This window comes from Eulemur rufifrons, chromosome 20 (genome assembly GCF_041146395.1).
Source record: "Eulemur rufifrons isolate Redbay chromosome 20, OSU_ERuf_1, whole genome shotgun sequence".
Lineage (NCBI taxonomy): Eukaryota > Metazoa > Chordata > Mammalia > Primates > Lemuridae > Eulemur > Eulemur rufifrons.
Genome location: NC_091002.1, coordinates 25,124,125 through 25,148,404, shown reverse-complemented (window position 1 = coordinate 25,148,404; position 24,280 = coordinate 25,124,125). Strand labels below are relative to the sequence as shown.

At 43.4% G+C, this 24,280-nt stretch overlaps 1 protein-coding gene across 1 annotated transcript in view; it reads left to right on the top strand.

Moving 5' to 3' along the window:
* KIF3B (kinesin family member 3B) overlaps positions 1-21,920 on the top strand; it is a 42,628-nt gene extending 20,708 nt beyond the window's left edge. The window contains exons 2-9 of the mRNA XM_069495719.1: positions 3,935-5,401; positions 8,789-8,890; positions 9,090-9,212; positions 9,320-9,438; positions 14,680-14,793; positions 15,464-15,569; positions 17,491-17,669; positions 18,558-21,920. Of these exons, the coding sequence (XP_069351820.1) occupies positions 3,998-5,401; positions 8,789-8,890; positions 9,090-9,212; positions 9,320-9,438; positions 14,680-14,793; positions 15,464-15,569; positions 17,491-17,669; positions 18,558-18,654 (2,244 nt within the window). The 5' untranslated portion in view covers positions 3,935-3,997 and the 3' untranslated portion in view covers positions 18,655-21,920. The remainder of the gene's footprint in view (positions 1-3,934; positions 5,402-8,788; positions 8,891-9,089; positions 9,213-9,319; positions 9,439-14,679; positions 14,794-15,463; positions 15,570-17,490; positions 17,670-18,557) is intronic.
* Positions 21,921-24,280: the final 2,360 nt, after the last annotated feature.

The following is a 24,280-nucleotide window of genomic DNA, read 5'->3' as shown; positions in this document are numbered from 1 at the left end:
TCTTAGTCTTCCAAGTCTAGGATCTTGTCTGGCTGTCTCCTGCACTGCAGCAGAGCATCCACAGAGCTGGCTCAGGGCGCTGGGATTTTCACTTTGCACCCAGATCAGCCTTGGCAGGCCTCTTGAAATGGAGGGAGAGACAGGCTGTAGCTGAGGGGCCATTCCCCTTGAAATGAAAAGGAGACACTGTAAACTGGCCATTCTAACATGTTTCTTTCTGCCCGTCTGCAAAATTATAATAGCATCTAGAAGATGAAGAATGAACGGAAGGGCTACCTTTTGCATAACATTCTTTACGTGGCTTGCTCTTTAGGTCTTACTGAACATCAACTAGGTATTTAGATCCCAAATTAATCTGATTTTTTTTAAAAAAAATGATGGCTTCAAATTGAACAATAGAAATCTTATTTTAGTGACGTTTAATGCATAAAATTAGGGCTCACCTGTAATGTCTGGAATGGTCCCTTGACAAGGGTTTTGGATGAATCTATATTATTAATTTTAATCCAGCTTTATATTAGTTTACAAAGTATTTCCATCTTTGTAAGCACCTCTTAGTCTCACAATCAACATAAGGAGGGAGAATTACCCTATTTTTACAGATTTTACAGAAAATAAGTTCAGAGAGGGTAAGAGGTCTTCTAGTCCTTCATTCTAGGCAACAATATTACATGTAACAACTAGAAGAAGTATGAAAAGTTACTTTTTGTGTTTCCATGTGCTGAGCAGCAGGGCAATCTATGATAGATCAATGGGGAACGTATTGACTGGGTATTAACCTGCAGCACATATGCCGAAAGTGGTTCCTCACTGCTTCGCACTCTCCCACCCTTTGGTTGGTAGGGAATGGGTCATTCTCAGGACTAAAAAGAATACTGTTGTCACTGTTCTAAATATCTTTTAAAATTAAAAATTCATATATCCTTTGATTCAGCAATTCTACTTCTAGGAATTTATCCTTACAGACATACTTTCCTGCACATGAAATAATTGTATGGCCTTGGCTTTTTGCAGCAAAATATCAAAAACAGCTGAAGTGCATCAATTATGGTACATCCATACAGTAGAATATTTTGTTCCTGCTGTAAAGAATCAGGCAGCTCTGTGTTTACTGAGGGAACAAACCCTAAGATAGATTGTTTAGTAAGAAAAGGCCAAATACAGGACACTGTGTATTATTGTGTATAATATGCTTGTATAAAAAGGAGGGGGCTAAGTATTATTAAAACATATTTGTTTTTTTTTGAGACAGAGTCTCGCTTTGTTGCCCGGGCTAGAGTGAGTGCCGTGGCATCAGTCTAGCTCACAGCAACCTCAAACTCCTAGACTTAAGTGATCCTACTGCCTCAGCCTCCCGAGTAGCTAGGACTACAGGCATGCGCCACCATGCCCGGCTAATTTTTTGTATATATATTTTAGTTGTCCATATAATTTCTTTCTATTTTTAGTAGAGACGGGGTCTCACTCTTGCTCAGGCTGGTCTCGAACTCCTGACCTTGAGCGATCCACCCGCCTCGGCCTCCCAGAGTGCTAGGATTACAGGCGTGAGCCACCGCGCCCGGCCTAAAACATATTTGTGGCTGGGCACGGTGGCTCACGCCTATAATCCTAGCACTCTGGGAGGCCGAGGCGGGCGGATCGTTTGAGCTCAGGAGTTCGAGACCAGCCTGAGCAAGAGCGAGACCCTGTCTCTACTAAAAATAGAAAGAAATTATATGGACAGGTAAAATATATATATAGAAAAATTAGCCGGGCATGGTGGCGCGTGCCTGTAGTCCCAGCTACTCGGGAGGCTGAGGCAGAAGGATCGCTTGAGCCCAGGAGTTTGAGGTTGCTGTGAGCTAGGCTGATGCCACGGCACTCACTCTAGCCTGGGCAAAAGAGTGAGACTCTGTCTCAAAAAAAAAAAAAAAAAAAAAACACCAAACATATTTATGCTGGGCGAGATGGCTCATGCCTGTAATCCCACCACTCTGGGAGGCCGAGGCGGGAGTATTGTTTGAGTTTGAGACCACCTTGAGCAAGAGAGAAACCCCATCTCTAGAAAAAATAGAAAAAACATTACTCAGGTGGGGTGGCACGCCTGTAGTCCCAGCTACTCGGAAGGCTGAGGCAGGAGGACTATTTGAGCCCAGGAGTTTGAGGTTGCAGTGAGCTATGATGATGCCAACTGTACTCCAGCCCAGGCGACAGAGCAAGACTCTGTCTCAAAAAAAGAAAATAAATCTAATAATGCTTGTTTGTGGGCAGGGAAACAGGGTGGCTGGAGAACGGGTCAAGAAGAGAGACCATAGGGCTATTTGATCAAGAACCATGTGAATTACCTATTTTTAAAAATCCCCATGCTGAGATTTTCAGGAGTTTGAGGTCCTCATATGTACCTCTTTACTCCCACCTGCTCACTCCCTACCCCTTCCCAAAGGACCCATTGAATCCTTTCTTCTGTTCTCTGGCACCTAGTGAAGTTCTCTTTTTTTTGTTCTTACTTTAAAAATGTTAACACCTCTTATTTGCATTCACGTTCTCTCTGTTAAGTTTATTGATTCAATTAGTACTTTCTATGTACTGCATTATACCACATCCTTATTTATTTGAATACATTTTGCAGAAGCTGATTTTTGTTGATGATTTTAGAACTGAAAAGTGTTGTCAGCACAAGCGAGGACATTCAAACAGTACAAATGAGTACACGGTGAAAAATGTTTTTCTCTCTAGACATCCGAGTCCCCTAGGCTCTTAGTTCCCCTGCTGAGGCTGCCACTGCTACCACTTTTACCTGTTTACTTCTAATAATATTATGTGCACAGCAAGCATACAACATGTATACAACCCCCCCTTTTTGTATGTATTTACTTGTTTTTTTTTTAATTTCAGCATATTATGGGGGTATAAAAGTTTGGGTTACATATATTGCCCCCAATCAGAGCTGCGTGTCCATCCCCCAGACAGTGCGCATTGCACTCATTATGTATGTATACACCCATCCCCTCCCACCCCCAACATCTGCCTGACACCTGATTAATGTCACTCCTAAATGTGCTTGTTTTTTTAATAGACTATAGAGCAGTTTTAGGTTCACAGCAAAATTAAGCAGAAAGTACAGAGATTTCCCATATACACCTCCACACATGCACAGCCTCCCCCATTATCAACATCTCCCACCACAGTGGTACAGTTGTTACAAGTGACAAACCTACATTGACACATCATTATCGCCCAACATCCAAAAATTACCTTAAAGTTCACTCTTGGTGTTATAGCCCGCATTTTACACACTGTGTAAACTGTGCTACACGTACTGTTCGTCACCTGCTTTTTTCACTTAATGTATCTTGGTATAGGATTACATTTAGATTACCACATTCTTTTTAATAACTACATAGGATTCCACTGCATATAGATGAAATATATATAATTTAATCAGTCTCCTCTTGATGGGAATTGGGGTTGTCCATAGTCTATAGCTACCACAATAAATATCCATGTATATATGTCTTTGTATGAGACATGTATCTGTAGGATAAATTCTTAGAAATACAATTGCTAGGTCAAAAGGTATGTGCATTTTAAATTTTGATAGATAGTTCCAAATTGCTCTACCTAGAGGCTGTGGTAGTTTAACAGTATATAAGATCACCCAGGCTTTTAAAAGATTTCCAGCTGCCTCAGTTTGGTAGTATGAGATCAAGTATTGATTGAGGGGACAACAGGGTAGTTAACAATATTGGTGGACTGGAGTTTTTTTTTGTTTTTTGGGGTTTTTTTTTTTACCAATGAAGCTGAAGATCCTGTGAGGAAATACCCAGTGTGGTATAGTTATTAAATATGGCTGTCGAAAGGTTAGCAAGATGAGATGACTTGGGTGTGTCAGCTGCTATCAGGCAGCCCCCAGTGACAACTGTACTGTACTTATTTACTTTTGCTTTTTTTCTAGGCCCTTAGCATCCTGAGACATTTGGATTCATAGCCCTTAAGACTGACCCCGTCAGACTTCATCATGTCAAAGCTGAAAAGCTCAGAGTCAGTCAGGGTGGTGGTTCGCTGTCGGCCCATGAATGGCAAGGAAAAGGCTGCTTCATACGACAAGGTGGTGGATGTGGATGTGAAGCTGGGACAGGTGTCTGTGAAGAACCCCAAAGGAACAGCCCATGAAATGCCCAAGACCTTCACCTTTGATGCAGTCTATGACTGGAATGCCAAGCAGTTCGAACTCTATGATGAGACGTTCCGACCACTCGTGGACTCCGTCCTGCAAGGTTTCAATGGGACCATTTTCGCCTATGGACAAACCGGGACTGGGAAGACCTACACGATGGAAGGAGTCCGTGGTGACCCTGAAAAAAGAGGGGTCATTCCTAACTCATTTGACCACATCTTCACCCACATCTCTCGATCCCAGAATCAACAGTACTTGGTCAGGGCTTCCTACTTAGAGATCTACCAGGAGGAGATCCGAGATCTGCTCTCAAAGGATCAGACAAAAAGGCTTGAGCTCAAAGAGAGGCCTGACACTGGAGTGTATGTGAAAGACCTGTCTTCCTTTGTCACCAAGAGTGTGAAGGAGATAGAGCACGTGATGAATGTGGGGAACCAGAACCGTTCTGTCGGTGCTACCAACATGAATGAGCACAGCTCACGTTCTCATGCAATTTTTGTTATTACTATCGAGTGCAGTGAGGTGGGCCTCGATGGTGAAAACCATATCCGTGTAGGGAAATTGAACCTTGTAGATCTTGCGGGCAGTGAACGGCAAGCCAAGACTGGTGCACAAGGGGAAAGATTAAAGGAAGCTACCAAGATCAACCTCTCCCTTTCGGCCTTGGGTAATGTCATCTCTGCCCTGGTGGATGGCAAAAGCACTCACATTCCATATCGGGACTCAAAGCTTACCAGGCTCCTCCAAGATTCCCTCGGTGGCAATGCTAAGACTGTGATGGTGGCCAATGTGGGGCCTGCCTCCTACAATGTAGAAGAGACTCTGACCACTCTGCGATATGCCAACCGTGCCAAAAACATTAAGAACAAACCAAGGGTCAATGAAGACCCTAAGGATGCCCTCCTTCGAGAATTCCAGGAAGAGATTGCTCGGCTCAAGGCCCAGCTGGAAAAACGATCCATTGGCAGAAGGAAGAGACGAGAGAAGCGGAGGGAAGGTGGTGGCAGTGGTGGGGGTGGGGAAGAGGAGGAGGAGGAGGGAGAAGAGGGTGAGGAGGAAGGGGATGATAAGGATGATTACTGGCGGGAACAGCAAGAAAAACTGGAGATTGAGAAGAGGGCCATTGTAGAGGACCATAGTTTGGTTGCAGAGGAGAAGATGAGGCTGCTGAAGGAAAAGGAGAAAAAGATGGAGGACTTGAGGCGGGAGAAGGATGCTGCCGAGATGCTGGGTGCCAAGATCAAGGTACCATACCCTTCCTTACGCCCTTGCCCGATCAGTGCTTTTTCTTTTATCAAAAAGAAATGATACAAGGGATGATGTGTCTCTTGGTTTTGCATTCCCCACTAGCTCCATGATATCCACTGCTCAGTATACCTTTGTCGAATTGACTTGAAATGGTTTTTCAAATTTAAAAAAATAAAAAATAGAATTCATAATAAGGATAATTATTACGTATGTGCAAGGTGTAAAGAACAGCAGTAAAACTGACACCCATGTGCTTTCCACCCAATGTGAGAACTAGAACAGCTCTCATATCTTTAGAAGCTGCTTGTGTTCCCCTCCTCCAGACATAACCATCTTGCTGAATTTGCTGTTTACTGTTTCCCTGCTTTTCTTTATAGTTTTGCCATATATGTATATATCTCTAAATAAAACATAGTTTAGTTTCACATAATTTTTTACTTTTGTATAAATGGAATCCCACTGCTGTAGTTTGCTTTTATCTGGCCAACATTATTATGGATTGTGTTCTTGAGATCCACACTGATGCCTGTAGCTGTTCGTTACTGCTGTTCCGAGTATTCTGTGGTATTCCTTTCTCCTGATGGTATGGGTTGTTTCCACTTTCTGCTGTGAACGTTATTGTACTTGGCTCCAGGAGAACATGAACATGCCAGAGTTTCTTGTCTGGCACCATTAGGTCCTAGGGTATGTGTAGCTTCAACTTCACTAGACAAGGACAAGTTGTTTTCTAAACTGGCCGGGCATGATGGCTCATGCTTATAATCCTAGCATTTTGGGAGGCCAAGGTGGGAGGATCACTTGAGGTCAGGAGTTCAAGACCAGCCTGAGCAACATAGCAAGACCCCACTTCTACAAAAAATAGAAAAATTAGCCAGGTGTGGTGGCACATGCTTGTAGTTCCAGTTACTCGGGAGCCTGAGGCAGGAGGATCACTTGAACCCAGGAGTTTGAGGTTGCATTGAACTATGGTGGTGCCACTGCACTCTAGCCCGGGCAACAGTGAGACCCTGTCTCAAAAAATTAAAAAAAATAAAAATACATAAATAAAAATAAAGTAGCTGTGTAGATTGAAGTGTTTACCAGCAGGGTATAAGTTCTGGATGCCCCTCATCCTTACAAACACTTGTGATTATCAGACTAACATTTGTGTATGGCATGGTATCTCAGTGTGGTTTTAATATTCAGTACCTTGATTATACAAGATACAAAACAGTTCTATCACCCCCAGAATATCCTCGTGCTGCTCCCTTATAGTCAGGCCTCTACCCCAACCTCTAACCCCTGTGTGCCAATATATTTCCTTACATACTCATTTTCCACCAGTGGCTGAGTAGTATTCCAGAGTGTGGAGGCTCCCATTGTTTTGAGTCTTCTTTCTGGCAGTGTACTATTCCCTCAGGTGCCTGGACTCTGGGCTGCCACTGGGCTTTACTGGCAGAGAAGGGTGCAAAGGTGGCCTTGAAGGTGTGTGGATGGCCACTGGCTAGCCACAGGCCAGAATTCCCTGGAAGTGTCCGGTTCTATCTTATTGAATTTATGCAAACTGTGATTTCTACCCTAAAAGGTATCCATGTTTATGAATTAAAAATTGACAAGTTCTCTCTTTCTTGCCTCTGCGTGCCCCACTATATGAAGCTGTGCTGTTTATCTGTGGCTTCACAGTAGCCCTTTCACAGAGCTGGGTGCTATTTGACTTCAGAGGCAGGGGTCGTAAAACCTTGAAAGTTGCTTCCAGGCCTTGTAAGACCTGTTGCGAAAATGGAGTCATATACTATACACAATCAGGCAGTAATTTTGTCCTAGGGAGGGGCTTACTGTGAGATGCCATCGTGTCGGATGCACTTCATCTCTCCACACTGTTGCACTCAATGTATGACTGGGTGTGCCCACCTTTGAATTGCCCACTGTTTTTGGGATCACACCTGTTAATCAAGGCCAGGAGCACCCAAATTCTCTAAATAACCTCTCAGAGGAGGTTAAACTCTCAGAGGCCGAGTATGGCAAGATTCTGCATTACCTCAAGGTCACCGCATCTCCTAGACATTTTGTCTGTGGAGAATGACATTACTTCTGTCTGTCTCAATCCCTGGATGCTGTAAAATTATAGAACAAAAGAATGTTAGAGCTGGAAGGTATGTGTGTCGGGGCTTAGTAATCTAGTCCAGCACCTTCATTTGACAGAAGAGGAACCAGGCTCAAAGGACTTGCTGAAAGATGGCAGCAGGGTTGCAGTGAATGTTTATAAGTTCCTTAAAGGCAAGGTTGTGGAGTTTGGGGTGTAAATCAGTCCCATGGCTTCAGCCCCCGTGTAAATGCTGAAGGCTCCTAATCTGTGTATCTAGTCCAGAGCTGTCTCCTGCCATGCAGGCCCGGTAGCTTCTGCCTACTGGACATCTCCACCGAGATGCTCACAGCCCCCCAGAGCCTGCTCCTGCTTCGTTATCCGTGAAGCCAGACCCCTGGGAGTCATCCTTGCTGGCTGCCCCTCCCTCTCTCTTCAGAGCCCATTCAGCCCCAAGGCCTCTGGATCCTGCCTCATCAGGGTCTCTTAGACCCAGACTTTGCCCTCTCCCACTGGGGAGGAGGCCTAGCCCAGGCCTAGCCCCTGGCAGCAGCCTCCTGTCTGGTCTCCCACCATCCTGCCAGCCCTTTTCCAGTCATTCTTCCCCTTTCAGGGGAGTAATGTTTCTAAAACACAAATCTGATTGTAGACCCTCATGCTCAAAGCACATGCCAGTGGTTCCCCGAGGTCCTCAGAGTCAAGTTTGGTGTCCTTCACAGGGCTTTAGGCCAACTTCGTGTGCCATCACTGCTTACCCTGCCCTCTCAGAAAAACCCTTTTTTGTCTTAAGTAGTTCCCATTTCTTACTTCAGCGCTCTGGGCAGATGGCCCTCAGACAGGAAGCTTTCCCTGACTCCATCCCCAGAGCACCTCTCCCACTGACGACTCTGTGCTTTCCTGCTGCTGGCGCCTGGCGCCATAGGACTAAAGCCCGCTCGTCTCTGTCCCTTTGTGGGGACAGAGCTTTGCGATTCACACTCACAGTGGCCTACCCAGTACCTAACATGTAGGGGTTGCTTAGTATGTTCTAAGCGGGGTTCATACTTTATACCAACAAATAAAAACATATTTTGTTAAAGAAAGGTGAAATACGTGAATGTCTGGCTAAGCTGTATCTTGAGGTTACCAAGGTAGAGACCATAGTGAAGCTGCCCAGCCCCGTGCCAGTGAAGGGACAGTACAGCTGAGCACAACATATTTTTCCCAGAGTTTGTCCCTTTGGCTCAGTCCTGAGCTCTTTGTCTTTCATGGGCCCCTCTATGAGGACCTGGGTTTTGAGGGAGACCGTTCATGAGATGGATTCTGCTCTGCTTCTCACTCAGGCCATGGAGAGTAAGCTGCTTGTTGGAGGAAAAAATATAGTAGATCATACAAATGAACAGCAGAAAATTCTGGAGCAGAAACGGCAGGAAATTGCAGAGCAGGTAAGTTTTCATTCTTTTTGGGGGTGAATGGAGTGGGGCAAGGTGTGTTTATGCCACAGAGTAAATATCTCTTATGTTAGATTCTCATTAAGGGAAATGTTACAAGTTGTGTCAATCTTATCCTAGCTGGAGACTCTGACCTGTATTCTTGTATAGACAGTCTCTAGGGCAAGCTAATGAATTTTGTTATGTTGCTCAGAAACGTCGAGAAAGAGAAATCCAGCAACAGATGGAAAGTCGGGATGAGGAGACTTTGGAGCTTAAAGAGACATACAGTTCATTGCAGCAAGAAGTGGACATCAAGACCAAAAAACTCAAAAAGGTATAAATGAACAAGGCCAATCAGACGTGCCTGGAGACTTGGGGGAAAAGGAGAACTCTATTCTCTGGATGGACACTGTCCTCACCTACCTCTCCCCTCGGTTCTAGCTCTTCTCCAAGCTTCAGGCAGTGAAGGCTGAGATCCACGACCTCCAAGAAGAGCACATCAAGGAGCGCCAAGAGCTGGAGCAGACTCAGAACGAGCTCACCAGGGAGCTGAAACTCAAGTAAGTGCTGGGCCTTCCTTGGCTCCCTCCAGCCACTTGCTGGGACATTGGTCTTGTTTGTTAAGTTAAACACACTCCTGATGACAGGGCCCCTGCCCACTTCTCTCCATCTCATCCCTTACCACCCTGTTCGTCTTCTGTTTCTTCCTGAGAAAGTTACTTTCCGTCTCTGGGTCCCATCTGGTAACTGAATGGCTTCATCAGATGATCTCCAAATTCCCTTCCATCCTACCTTTTGTTTTAAAGGTTCTGGCCTCCTATCTATCTATTGATAAGAGGGAATCTTTTGCTGACTTGACTTCTTATTATGAAAAAATTTTCTGAATGGTATAATGAACACCCAAGTACCCATCACCCAGATTCAATGATTAACAAGTTTTTGTCATCTTTCATAAAAATATTTTAAAGCAAATCTTATCTCATGTTATCTCACTCCTACATACATACATACATACACGACCACAATGCTATTTTTAAAAAAGCTTTTTTGAGACATCATTTACATACTATATAGTTCACCTATTTAAAGTGTACGAATCAGTGTTTTTTTAATACATTCACAGGGTTGTGAAATCATCATTATAATCTAATTTTAGAACATTTTTATCCCCCCCCACAAAAGAAACCCTGTACCAATTAGCAGTTATTCCTCATTACCCCCTCCCCAACCCAAAGTAACCTCTAATCTTTCTATTTCTGTGGATTTGCCTGTTCTGGACATTTCATATAAATGGACTCATAAAATGTGGTCTTTTGTGACTGGCTTCTTTTGCATGATGATTTGAAGGAATTTATGGATCGGTAGATATGTAGTTGTCTCGGCATCATTCATTCTTTTTTGTGGCTGAATAATATTGCATTGTATGGATATGCCACATTTGATTTATTTATTTATCAGCTGATGGACATTTGGGTTTTTTCCAGTCTTTGGCTATATGTATAAAACTGCTATAAGCATTCATGTATAAGTTTTTATATGGATATATGTTTTCATTTCTCTGTGATATATATGTAGGAGTGGGATTGCTGGGTCATATGGTCACTCAGTGTTTAACTGAGGAACTACCAAACTTTTCCACAGTGGCTGCACCATTTTACATTTTCACCACCAATTTCTCCACATCCAAGTTGACATACTTGTTATTGTCTGTCTGTCTTGTAGCCATCCTGAATGGCTGTGATGTAGTACTTCATTAAGGTTTTAATTTGCATTTCCCTAATGACTGACGATGTTGAGCATCTTTTCATGTGCTTATTGGCCATTTGTATATCTTCTTTGGAGCAATGTCTGTTCAAATCCTTTGCCCATTTTTAAATTGGGGTGTCTTTTTGTTATTGAGTGTTAAGAGTCCTTTATATGTTTCTTTATGTGTTCTGGGTATTAGTCCCATATCAGATCCACGATTTGCAGATAACTTTCTCCTATTCTGTGGTATGTCTGTCTTCTTGATGGTATTGCTTGTAGCTCAAAAGATTTCAATTTTGATGTAGCCCAATTTATCTATATTTTCTTTTCTTTCTTATACTTTTGGTATTGTATCTAAATTTGCCTACTCTGAACATTTTATGCAATATAAATTTATAAATGGAATAATGTGGCCTTTTGTGAAACTGGCTTGTTTCACTTGATATAATGTTTTCAAGGTTCATCCATGTTGTAGCATGTACCGATACTCCATTCTTTTTTTCTGGCCAAATAATATTCCATTGTATGAATATACCACATTTTATCCATTCATCATTTGATGGACATTTGGATTGATCCTACTTTTTGGGTGTTATGAATAATGCTGCTATGAACATTCATGTACAAGTTTTTTGTGGACATGTGTTTCAATTCTCTCAGGTCTTCTAAGAGTCTTAGCAATTTTAGGTCTTACATTTAGGTCTAAAATCCATTTTGAGTTAATTTTTGTGTATAGTGTGAGGTAGAGTTCCAAATGCATTCTCTTTCATGCAGATATCTAGTTGTCCCAGCACCTTTTATTGAAAAAACTCTGCTCTCTCCACTTCATTATCTTGGCACCCTTATTGAAAGTCAATTGACCATAGATGTAAGGGTTTATTTCTGGACTTTCAGTACTGTTCCATTGGTCTATATGTCTTTCATTATGCTAATACCATACTGTTTTGATTACTGTAGCTTTGCAGTAAGTTTTGAAATCAAGAGACGTGAGTCCTCCAACCTTATTCTTTTTCAAGATTTTTTTGGCTATCAGGGTTGCTTGCATCTCCATATACAGGCATACCTCATTTTATTACACTTTGCTTTATTGATCTTCAACCCTGTGTCAAGTAAGTCTGTTGGTGCCATTTTTCCAATAGCATATGTTCACTTTGTGTCTCTGTGTAAGCATTTTTTAGCAATAATTTTTTTTTTTTTTTAGACAGAGTCTCGTTCTTTTGCCCTGGCTAGAGTGCCATGGCGTCAGCCTAGCTCACAGCAGCCTCAAACTCCTGGGCTCAAGCGATCCTTCTACCTCAGCCTCCCAGGTAGCTGAGACTACAGGCATGCACCACCATGCCTGGCTAATTTTTTTCTATATATATTTTTAGCTGTCCAGATCATTTCTTTCTATTTTTTTAGTAGAGATGGGGTCTCGCTTTTGCTTAGGCAGGTCTCAAACTCCTGACCTCGAGCGATCCTCCCGCCTCGGCCTTCCAAAGTGATAGGATTATAGGCGTGAGCCACCGCGCCAGGCCTTTTTCTTTTAAAAAAATTTTTTTCATAGTTGACTCATTGAAAAGTCTAGGTCAGATAGCCTGTAGAGTCTGCTACGGCCATACCACCCTGAATGCGCCCAATCTCGTCTGACCTCAGAAGCTAATTAGGGTCAGGCCTGGTTAATACTTGGATCAGAGATAGCCTGTAGAAATAGGCCACATTCTGGATTTGGTAGTCGCTTTCTTCCATTAACTATGTCTCTATCCCATTTATTTCCCTTTAATAGAAAGCTAGATCTGAATCACTGGTTCTCAACCTTGGCTACACACCGAGGAGTTTTGTGATGCCTGGGCCTCACCCCAGAGGTTCTGATTTAATTGATCTAAGGCAGTGGTCCTTAAACTTTAGCAGACATCAGAATCACCCGAAGGGCTTATTAAACAGATCGCTGGGCTTCACACCCAGAGTCTGATTGAGTAAGTCTGGGGCAGGGCCTGAGAATTTTTATTTCCAACAGGTTCCAGGTATTCCTCCTACTGGTTTGGTGAACACACTTTGAGAACTATTGGTCTCCATGAGATCCAAGTAATATATTTTTCAAAACTCTGTAGGTGATATTAATGTGCAGTCTGGCTTGAGAACCACTGAGCTAATGGTTTCAGCCAACAATGATCTTTGTCTGAATCCATTATTTCATTAGGGGTTACAAAATGGTGTTTTTCTATTCTGCATCAGTCCTTCCACATCATGAGCTGGAATTTTTCTTTAAAGAAAAACTTTTAGGCCAGGCACGGTGGCTCACGCCTGTAATCCTAGCACTCTGGGAGGCTGAGGCAGGAGGATCGCTTGAGGTCAGGAGTTCAAGACCAGCCTGAGTAAGAGTGAGACCCCCGTCTCTGCTAAAAATAGAAATTAGCTGGACAACTAAAAATATATAGAAAAAATTAGCCAGGCATGGTGGCACATGCCTGTAGTCCCAGCGACTCGGGAGGCTGAGGCAGAAGAATTGCTTAAGCCCCAGGAGTCTGAGGTTACTGTGAGCTAGGCAGATGCCACGGCACTCTAGCCTGGGCAACAGAGTGAGATGCTGTCTCAAAAAAAAATAAAAATAAAAACTTTTCAAAAGGATTCTTTTAATAACCAAATTTTAAATTTGGAAAGGAACTCTTAAAATTAAATGTGTATGTCATAACTCCTTGTAGGTATGTACATCTAGAAGAAAGATCAGAACAAAATATACCAAAATATTAATAATAGTTATCTCTAGGTAGTGAAATTGTGGGTAATTATGTTTTTTATATTTTCTAATGTAAAAAATAGGACATTTGTAATCAGAAAAAAACCAAATATATGTTATGAAAAATAATTTCTGAGATGGCAAACAAAAATCAAGAGAAAATTTCATCTCCCCAAAAGATTTTTCCTAAGGAAGCCATTTTGATTGTTATAGTTCTTTTTAATATCTTTTGAATAAACAATGAGTCAGCCTGTTTCTCACAGTACCCTACACCTCTGTGGTGTTTGTTCTGCATCCCTCCCACATTAGCAGCCCTTTGGCATTGTTCTGTCCTAAGGTTTTGGAAGAGTAAGGCAGAGCTGTTGTAGGAGACAGTCATCACCATGGAGAGACGCAGCCCAGTGGGTTCCAGTTTCCTTGTTTGACATGTTTCCCGGGCACTTGTCAGGCAGAGACTCTCTCAGGACTGGTCTTCATTCTCAGTGCTCTAAGGGACTGAAATCATTTGGTTCTGCTCTTTGTCCTGATTGATTAGAATGGGAAGTTTTCCAACTTGAACAATAAGCCTTGGGACTAGAGGAAGGCAGTTTAATTTCTAATCTGTTTTCAGCATTTTGTTTGTTTTGAGACAGGGTCTCATTCTGTTGCCCAGGCTATAGAGTGCAGTGGCACAATCATAGCTCTCTACAACCTCAAACTCTTGGGCTCAAGCAATCTTCCTGCCTTAGCCTCCTAAGTAGCTGAGACAACAGGTGCCCACCATCACCCTTGGCTAATTTTTCTATTTTTTGTAGAGACAGAGTCTATGTTGCTCAGGCTGGTCTTGAACTCCTGGGCGCAAGCCATCCTTCCCATCTCAGCCTCCCAAAGTGCTAGGATTGTAGGCATGAGCCACTACACCCAGCCTGCTTTCAGCATTTTAGAAGTTAATGACCTGGGTTAGCAGCACCAGTCAGTGGCTTTCTAAAAGATACCTCAGAGTAGCAAATGTTCACACCAGTGTAGCCCAGCCATTGCTTCCCTCTTCAGCCCATTCATATCCTCAAGCTGCTCCTGCCCAGGCAGAAGTGAGTTCTCCATATTTCTAAAACAGACCACTGTCAGCACCTGTCAAACATAAGAGTGCTACACCTTACCTCTTTGTCTCAAGCAGGGATCAGGTGTCATTCACGTCTGTACCCCAGCTGTTCGTATGATGTTAGGTCCATAGTACCTGCTCAGTAAATGTTTGCTGAGTGCCTTTGACTTTTACCTTATTACTCACTATACATGAGACCAGATAGCCAACACTAGTGTGTGTCTTCATCTGTATTCACCCATGTTATATGTGCTCTTACAGGCATCTTATTATAGAAAACTTCATCCCTCTGGAAGAAAAAAGTAAAATTATGAATAGATCCTTCTTTGATGAAGAGGAAGATCATTGGAAATTACATCCTATAACCAGACTGGAGTAAGTCACTATTGACTTTAGGTAGACTTTCACGTGGGGAGAAGGGCAAGAATGTTGATAAGCTGGACTTGGCCATGGTAAGAACACAGTTTGATTCATTTAAACCAAGAATCAATTGTATTTCTGACTTTGTGGCTGTTGTAGGTCCACCAGGTAAAAGTTTGTTGATGAGTGTGGTGTTAGGAATTAGAAGACTTTGTCACCAGTGAACTAACCTTTCCCAAGCTCCTGCATTTCCATTTCCCCAGCTGTGAAGTGAAGTGTGCTAGGCCAAAAGAGGGGCGGCACTGTGTCAGTCTGACCACAGTGTTGAGGATTCTCAGTCTGAGTCTGGGTCCTGCTGGGAAGGTGGGAGACGTCCGCTAAGGATGCAGGAGTGGGGAATATTGGCAGCTATGCTTTGTGTCTGCCGTCTAAAAACTGGATGATGACTAAGATCCCTTCTGGCTTAAAAGATGAATGACATTCACATCTGAATCAGAAAGCCACTCAAACAGAAAATATAAGCAGCTCCTGCCCCACTTATGTCAGGCTTCGGTCCAGGAAGTTACTTGTGTCAAGCTCTGTCTGGCTCAGAGTTTTCTGAGTGCTTGTTCCACAGGACCAATCCTGGGGCTGGGGCTGTGGAACACGCTCCAGCCAAGCCTTTAACACTGCAGTCCCTTTCCAGGAATCAGCAGATGATGAAGCGGCCAGTCTCAGCCGTAGGATATAAGAGACCATTGAGCCAACATGCAAGAATGTCCATGATGATGCGTCCAGAGGCCCGATACAGGGTGAGAAGATTGTTCTTGGGTTTTTAACTCTTCTCGTTTTTGGAGGACTTTAGATCTATGTAAGCCCTTGAGCACTGTTCTGCCCGGAGTTTGTGCCCTGATGATTTCCAGAGCTACTTGAAGATATTTATAGTAATAACAACAATTACAACAAATAATAAATAAATATAATAACAAATAAAAATAATTAATAATAATAAATAAAAAAGTAAAATAGAATAAGGTTTAGAAAGTCAGGACTAGGGAAAGAAGAGAGTGCAAAACATCCTGTCTGTAGTGGCCAGTAAGCGTTAACAATGAACTTCACAGTGCTCTGTGGGAAGACAGGAAAGAATGCAGATGCCTAGTGACAGGAGATGAACTTGTGCTAAAGAATTTCCAGTGCGTCCATCTCACATAATGCGTGTCAGTCGTGTAGTCATTTAAAGTGATGTAATTGAGGACTACTTAATGACCCCAAAATATTTTACAATAAAAATGCCATGAGAGCTTCTATTTATAAATACTTGCTGTATGCTGGACACTGTACTTACAGTTGACTGCTTTCTGTAATTGAACTCTCCCATCTACTTGATGCAATGAATCAGGTAGCTGGCAAGTAGGTGAACTGGGAGACACAATGTATAGTTATAAAAAAATTTGTACCGGAAGTGTGGATATGAATAAAAAAATCTGGTACAAAATATATCAAAATGTGAACTGGTTGGTGGACGTACACTCAGTTTAAATTCTTTTCTTTTTGCTTATCTGCATTTTATAACTATAAACAGGGAAGCTGTATTATTTTTATAATGGAAAATTTTCACTTAAAATTTTTAAAAATGTGTTTGAGTCTCCCTTGGCAACCGGAGCCAAACAGGAGATTAGGATTAGTTTGTTCCTCAGGTGCTATTCTTCTTGGCATTGCATTATTTAAATTAAAGAAAGCAAAAGCCAAAAGGATTAGGTGAAGTTTTATATGGTGGAAGATGAGTGGTGCGTCAGACAGAATCCTCAGAAGCATTTTTCTAGTAGTTGCCAATGGTGCATAACTTGCCAGTTATTTCATGTGGTAAGCCAAAAATGTGATTTTAAAGCCCCCAAATTAAATAGGTAGGTTTTTAGGGGACTAACCTGATGCAAAAGTAGAATTTAAAGCAGTGACTCTCAAATGTCTTTAGCAATGGACCTGTTTCTTGCAGAGAAATTCTGGGCACTATCTCAATATCTAAAACTGATAAATGGAGCCAGTCTCTCTCTTCACCTTCTCCCTGCAGTGGCTCCACCTGCCCCACCTCTGGAGCCCTGGGGCTGGAACTCCACTGACTGAGAGGAGTCAGAGGAGAAGATGGCCTGTGTAAATTCGTGGGTGCTCTTCCCTCTGTATACTTGTCTCAGGAGTTAGGAAAGGCTCACCACGGGATATCAAATGAAGGAATGGATCAGTCCACAAGGCCAGTTATGAGGTGGGGCCCAATCTGGTTTTTAAAATGCACATACAAGCACATGCACTGTGCAGACCCTCCACATACAACATCATACTGCCTTCTCCCTTCTACGCCTGCAGAGTTCATCAGTGCTAGGTGGTGACTTTATAGGTAATGACTATTTTCTTCTTTATACCTTTTTGTATTTTCAAACAGTCTGCAATAAATGGGTTTTGCTTAATTAATAATTTTTCCTGGATTATTTCCCTTAGAGTATAAGACATGTTCATTATTTAAAAGAAAAAAAAAAAAGGAAAATATAGGAAAGCATAGGGAAGGAAATAATCACCTGTAATCCCACCAGGAAAAAAATTATAAAACCACATCACTTCTTCTAGGCAGGTTCTTTCTTGGTAGGCCCTAAATAGTTCTGTTCTTGGAGGGGGCCTAGACTGCTTGTACTCTCTGTGTCTGAATGGAGGCCAACCTAGCTGGTGATGGCTGTGCTTCTGCAGGCAGAAAACATTGTGCTGTTAGAGCTGGACATGCCCAGCCGGACCACCAGAGACTACGAGGGCCCAGCCATCGCCCCCAAAGTCCAGGCTGCATTGGATGCAGCTCTGCAGGATGAAGATGAGATTCAGGTGGATGCGTCATCCTTTGAAAGCACTGCAAATAAGAAATCCAAGTCCAGGTGAGCGGCTTTGCTGACCTGTGTTTGACCAGAACATGTTTGAACAAGTTCAAACCAAAGTAAAGGGTGACAAGAGTGCTTGTTTATCATGGAACACTTTGCAGAATGTGCTAGAAAATGTTGCCATATTACTCCTATGTTTACTTATTTATTCCAAAAATATTTATGGTTGAGGCACTATGCCAGGTATACTTAATGCACCCAGACCTGTAAGGAGCATGTATTCTGGTGGAATTGGGGTCAGTTCTCCAGTTCCCACCAGGTGTCAGGTGAGACTGTACAATTCTCTTAATGATTTCCTACAAACAAACTTATAAAGTAGATATTATTAGTAGTCCCATTTTATAGATGAGAAAACTGAGATTTAGAGGATTTGAGAAAATAGCCAGGTCCAAGGAAACCCAGCAAGTAAGTGGCAGAGCTAGAGTTTAAACGTCAGTATATAGATGTAGAAATCCACAACCCAGGCCCTAGGCCTCCATGCTAAGTTTACCTCTTCCATTTGGTGCAAAAGTAGAAATTCTGTCTTATTAAATTCTAGATTAGAAGTTTTAGGAAAACAACTAAGTGGAAAGCCAAAAATGGAAGAATTCTACCTGTAAACTTAATACTGTTATATCGATTTGGAGAAGACAACCAAGCTTTGATTTTAATGGAAGAGCAATTGCTGGGCAATAGAGTCCCTTCCCTCAGATTTCACCCCTCTGTCGGGAGGCTGTGTTAGCCATGCACAGACGGTCAGGCTGTACCTGCCTAGTGGTTTTACAGTTGAAAGTATCCTGGTTTTCAGTCCATTGAAGAAAGGCCACCTTGGAATGTTAATTGTACTTGATGTATCAGGGACAAAGATGGGGAATTGCAATGTAAACATGTGTTTGACTTTTGCAGGCCTAAAAGTGGAAGGAAGTCGGGATCCTCCTCTTCTTCCTCAGGAACCCCTGCATCTCAGCTTTATCCACAGTCTCGGGGGCTGGTTCCAAAGTAAAGCCAGCTTCTCCTCTCCCAGGGCGTGAACAGCATTTGCCTTCTGAGAGAAGAGACAAGCAAAAAGCTGCAGAGAGGACCTGAGGCCAAACTCAGAACCGTTCCCCTGAGGAGAAGCAATGGCCTCTTTGCAGATTAACCAACTTAATCTGATCGAATGTGCTGGTCCTAATCTGGCATTGAGCCCCTCTGGGAAACGTCTTTTAATTAGCATCTCAGAAATGCATGGGTAAGGTAAAGTGCGATAGTCCAAGTGGAAAGCAAGAGAATGACCAGTGACCTTGCTTCCCTTCTCCCTTTCCCTCTTCTCCTCCCTGTTTCCCTGCCCTCTCCTCCTTCCCGTCTCCTTTTCTAGCCTGTTCTTCATGGTGGGCTCCCTTCTTGTTGAACAACAGGGCAGAATCAGGAGTCACCTTGGTGGGACCACATCTTTGGAACCTCAAGATAAGATGAGAGTGAGGTTGGAAAGTGAAAGCCCTAAAACTTGAATAGGTTCCTGTGCTTGTAGGGAGAAATGAGAAATGTCATCCGGACCCAGGCTCTAGGTGGGCGCCATAGTGACCTTGCTTCCATGCACCTCTGTGAGAAGTGGATCTGCCTTTGGGATCTGCTCAATGAGGAAATCTCTTCCAGTCTCTGCTCCTGAGGGATTCAATGTTGGAAGCAATAGAAATAACATTCCCTTTGCCTCCTTGGAGCATTTAGGAAACAGCTTCTTTAAAACCTCAAAACCGTGACCATCCTGTCAAAGGCCTAAGTCTATAAGCTGGTGCCATGTCCATACAACACACCATGTCACTTTACTCTTCATTTGTCACCATCTTTTCCCATGCATGCATACTCTGAGCGTCCTTGCATAGGTCCATCCTCTGCCTCCAGAGCGTGCTCTGCAGTGGGCCTGCGTTGTGGGAGAAAGGAGGCTGGCTCTGCCTCCTCTGATGGGACTGGAATTGAGGGAAGGAGACATATAGTGGCACTTTTGAATTGCCCATTTTGTTCCATATTGGCATAAAGAGCAGAAGAGTAACGAGGCAGATGCGAGACTCGGTGCAGTGGGAAGGGAAGACGTACAGGTGGAAGCAAAGGAATCCTGTCTGCCTGTGGCGACAACTCACCGAATTCTAGAACTGTGGCTCCGTCCATGCGGAGCCTGAGATGCTGGTGAGGAGTGGCTGTGTGATCGAATAGGAGGCTCGGAGGAGAGTTCCGCATTCCCGTTTACATATACTAGTTTGGTTTGTAAGTTTTAGTTGCTTGTATTATTGAGATTCGAAGGTTCGTTTTATGTTGGTCATTAGGTGACTGTTACTCATATTCCCCGCAAGAGCAGCTCTTAAGTGTGTTTGGGTGTGTGAGCACAATGATGCTTGTTTTCTGTGAGTGTGTCCATGTGTGTCTGTAAGAGAGAGAGAGACCAAGAACTTGCCCAATTTTAGAAATATACTAATGTGCAGTTATTGCCTTTTGTCTGTATTAAAGGCCCATTGAATGACTAATCCAGGCTGGAAGTGCTCCCACGTGGGTGTCTGAGTCCATGAGCCAAGCCTGAGGGGACGATAGGAGTCCCCAGGTCTGCCACACTGGCGCACCTTGCTGGCACGGTGCCTCAGGAAGGTGGCGACTCAGGTGGGCCTTGAGTTCTAATTTAACTCAGCTGCTCGGTTCCCAGGGCCCAATTCTGGATCAGAGCCTGTGGGAAAGAGGAGGTACCAAGTGCAATGTCTCAGCGTTCTGCAAGATGGAGGTCTGTTGGCCGGCAGCTTATCTCCTGTTTAGTAACCATTCTTTTCAAACCCGGGGCCCTTTTCAGCGGTTCCCAGAGCACAGTGGAGCCTTCCCTCATCTTTTCTCGGAATCAAACCCTGCTTCTTTCTTATCGACTAAGAATTTGCCCGTTTGAATAGGAACCAAGCAATGAGGTGGGTAGCCCAAGATGGTTATCTGCTGGTTACATGTGTCTCTCACACCGTATTTCCTCAAAGCTAGTCTGAATTCTGTAGGCTGAAAATATTCGTGTAGCATATCTGAGAATTGAAAACGACAAATAACACCACACCTTAATACTAATGTCTCGAGGTGGCTCTTCTGACCAAAAGTGGTTAAGTGGCACGTTGAACTGTTCTACAAAAGCAAAAGAAGAAAGCCAAGTTGACAGGCATGATTATTAAAACACGCGCCTGGTACTAGCTGTGTTCGTGTGGTGGTCTCTGGAAGCAGAGTAAAAGAACACCCACTTGGAGTTGAAGCTGTCACTTTCCAAGCAGTCTCTGGTGCTTTTCTTCTCTCAAAATGGATCCGATAAATATTTGAAGAGAACAGATGGCAGGATGTCTTGCTGCCACCAGAAAGCTGCTGCTTTGGGTTCTGAATTGAGCCAAATATGTAGAGGACCTACCAAGCCCACCGAGGGACTGGGTTTTAATCTCTGCAGTCATGCTAGAATGTTCCAGCCATCTGAGGGCCGCCATGCCACCTGCAGCTAGTGAAAGCAAGTCCAACAGGATCTAAGGTGACCATTGGGAGAAGGAGTTTGAGACTGTGTGTGCCACCCTCGTGAGACCCCTGTGTGCTCTGATCAGTAGAATGTATCTGGCTTCATATGTTAAAGTCACATGTCTCTCAGACCCCTGGAGTCAGAAACCAAGGCCACAAAATCATAGGCATGAAGCACTTTCTTAAGACTCTGACCTAAAGTTGGATCGTTCCCCGCCTAAGCCTGCATGCTGCTTGAATTGCTCCACCCACACCTCCATGACCAAGGGAGCCGGAGAGCTGCAGCTCAGGCACGGGCCGCTCTCTGCTTTTCCTGTCTGACTCTTGTTAAGTCCTTCCTCACTGAATGTAGAACCGTTGCCAAGTGTCTGAGAAGTGTCGATTCCCTGTTAACACAGGATGTCAGTTCTGCCTCAGCATTTCCCACTTGAGGTCAAGGCATACTGCTAACACCACCTTGGACCATCTGAACCCCATCAGTGGATGAAAATGGGGCTATTAATATACTCTAAAAGCCATACTAAAATTGCTCAGAGGGAACCGGATAAGAATTGTGGGCCTGGCTGTTGTCTATCGTGCAAGGCTTTGTCTCGTATTGTTCAGAAATCTGTCACCTTTCTGTCTGCCCTCGTTTCTTGAATGAAATGCTTTTGAGGTTATTTATGAAAGGAGTGATCCTGGGGCAGGCAAGAGGTGGTGGGCTTTATGGCTCCTTGGAGTTGTGATTGATCTTGACCTTCTCTTTGGCTACCTTTAGACAAAGAATATGCCAATACTTGGGGCTCTAAGTTTTACAATTGATATTTATTTGTATCATCTCTTTGTTTAGGAATGTAAAAGTGATTCTAAACTAAGATGTGTAATAAAAATCAATCAGATTTATTGTACCTACAAAAAGGTGTCCTCATAAATGACTTTGAAAATGACATGTCCGTGGCTGACACACTGCCATTTTCATTAAACATTTTAATTGGATGGGAGCAGACAATGAAGATTGAATGGGAATGTTGGCATTATAAAAAATATAGCAACAAGGAAAAGGGACATAAAATGAAGAAAGAATGACAAATAAGTACTTTTCACGTTTTTCCGTGGAGGTTCCTGAGATAGGCCTGGGCAACAGGCATGAAATTTCTTTTGACTTTTGTGCTTTGTTTTTTAAATTCCTTTGAATTTATTATTCTACATTATACTTTAAAATATATCTGTATTTTTTAACATAGAAATGTTTTATGTTGTTTGCCATCAGGAAAAAAAGAGATACCAAAATGGGTCACACATTGTCATGGTTTCTCCTGCCCCTGGGCCTGCCAGAGTCTACCTTTGGGGGTTGTGCACCTAGTTGGGAAGGACTGAGTAGAAGGAGCACACACTCTTGACTCTGGGTTTGAATTCTGTTGTCGCCATTGCTTATAAGCTATATGACTATGAGGAATTTAATTTACCTTTCTGCACACTGGGGTCCTTGTCTGTAAAATGGGGTGATTGTCCCCACCTTACAGGGCCATTGCGAGGATTAGCAATACATTTAAAGCAAGAAACACAGTATGGGGACTAGAGCAGACATTTTAAAATGTTGTTGTTATTGCTGTGATAAGGCCTTGTGTTTACAAGATAACCATGAACAATTTGTATCCCAGGAAGCTGGAAGTCAGTATTGGGCATACCATCTTTAGAAAAAATCTGAAGGAAAGCCACTGACCGTTTAAAAAATACATACGGAGTACTTACTATGTGCCAGGCTGTTCTAGGCACTAGCTATACAGCTTGCACTTTAATGGGGAAGGAGGAGGGGTAAATGTTAATTATGAATTGTGACAAATCCCAGGAACTGATATTATAAGAGAATAGTGGAAGCCTAATGTAGAAGGGGTGAGTAAGGGAGGGAAGGGCTTTTTGAAGAAATGGCATTTAAAGTGAGATCTAGAGGACAGAGGTTAGCTGGGTAAGAGGGGAGGGAAGGGCAGTTGTGAAGGGATGGGGGAACAGCATTTGCGAAGGCCTCGCAGAAGTGGAATTTCCCAAGAAGGCATCTGCAGTCCCTTTTTACCCTCACTAGAGGGAAGCATGGAGAACTACTATAGAAAAAATGACAGTATAGGCCTTTAAAGATACCAACAAGAAATTTAAAGAGCACAAAGAGGATGATGGCCTGTGTGACTTAGGCACACATTTTGTAATTGCCTTCTTCATAAGATGCTCTCAAACTATATGTAATGTCTCTTCCCCTCCCTTCCAAGCAGTTAAAAACCGTAGCTTGGCTTAGCCTAAATAATTAGTAGTTTAGAATAGTTGAGAATTCATTACCCAGAAAGCAAGAGTTCAAAGTGTGATGTGAAGAATTGTGACTGCGTTCTTGAGAATGACAGAATTCTGGGTTGGGCCAGAGGCTAATTCATCAGGGCAGATACAGGACAGGGCACCTGGGCGACTTCGACATTCCTGCCAACTCGGTTGTGTTTTCATCTTTTGAATTAATGTTTTTCAAAAATCAAGAAACTATTAAATCTTGGAAACAATAATTTAAGTCTTGGGGCTTGTAATTTTGGCAGGCAGGCCCTGCTATACTAGAGTTGCCATCTGATTGAAGTTTACCCCTAGAATCTGGTCTCCAAGGACCATGTGGTGGTCACATCTGCCAACTGAGTTGTCAGTGGCATTTGTCAAGGACGAAACTGTAGCTCTTGCAGCTGCTCCCATTTCATCCTCAGTTGCTATCGCTAGTCTTGTGGTTAACCGGTCCTGGGTGCTTCCGTTAGGGCAGCCAACTGGGGACGTGCTGTGGAGGTGGGGGCAAGGGCAAGGGAGAGGTCGCTCACTGCATCTCTGGGGACCGAGCAGCCCACAAACACTTGTTAAGTGTCTGTCCTGCACCAGGTGTCTTGCTCTGCCCTGGAGGCAGAGAGTAGCAAAATGTGCTGTGGCCTTTCTGAGGAGAGGGGAGACAGCAATTCTGAGCACTTGGTGCCTATGAGAAGGTCTGGCTCCCCTCACGCCGCCCTCCCAGCCCTCCGAGGCTGGGGCCACACAAGCCGCCATTTGGTTCCTGGGTTATGCCCAGTGCTTTCCTGCCCAGCACCTTCACACCTTCACACGTGCTATGCCCTCTGCCTGGAAAAATTTCCTCCCCATTC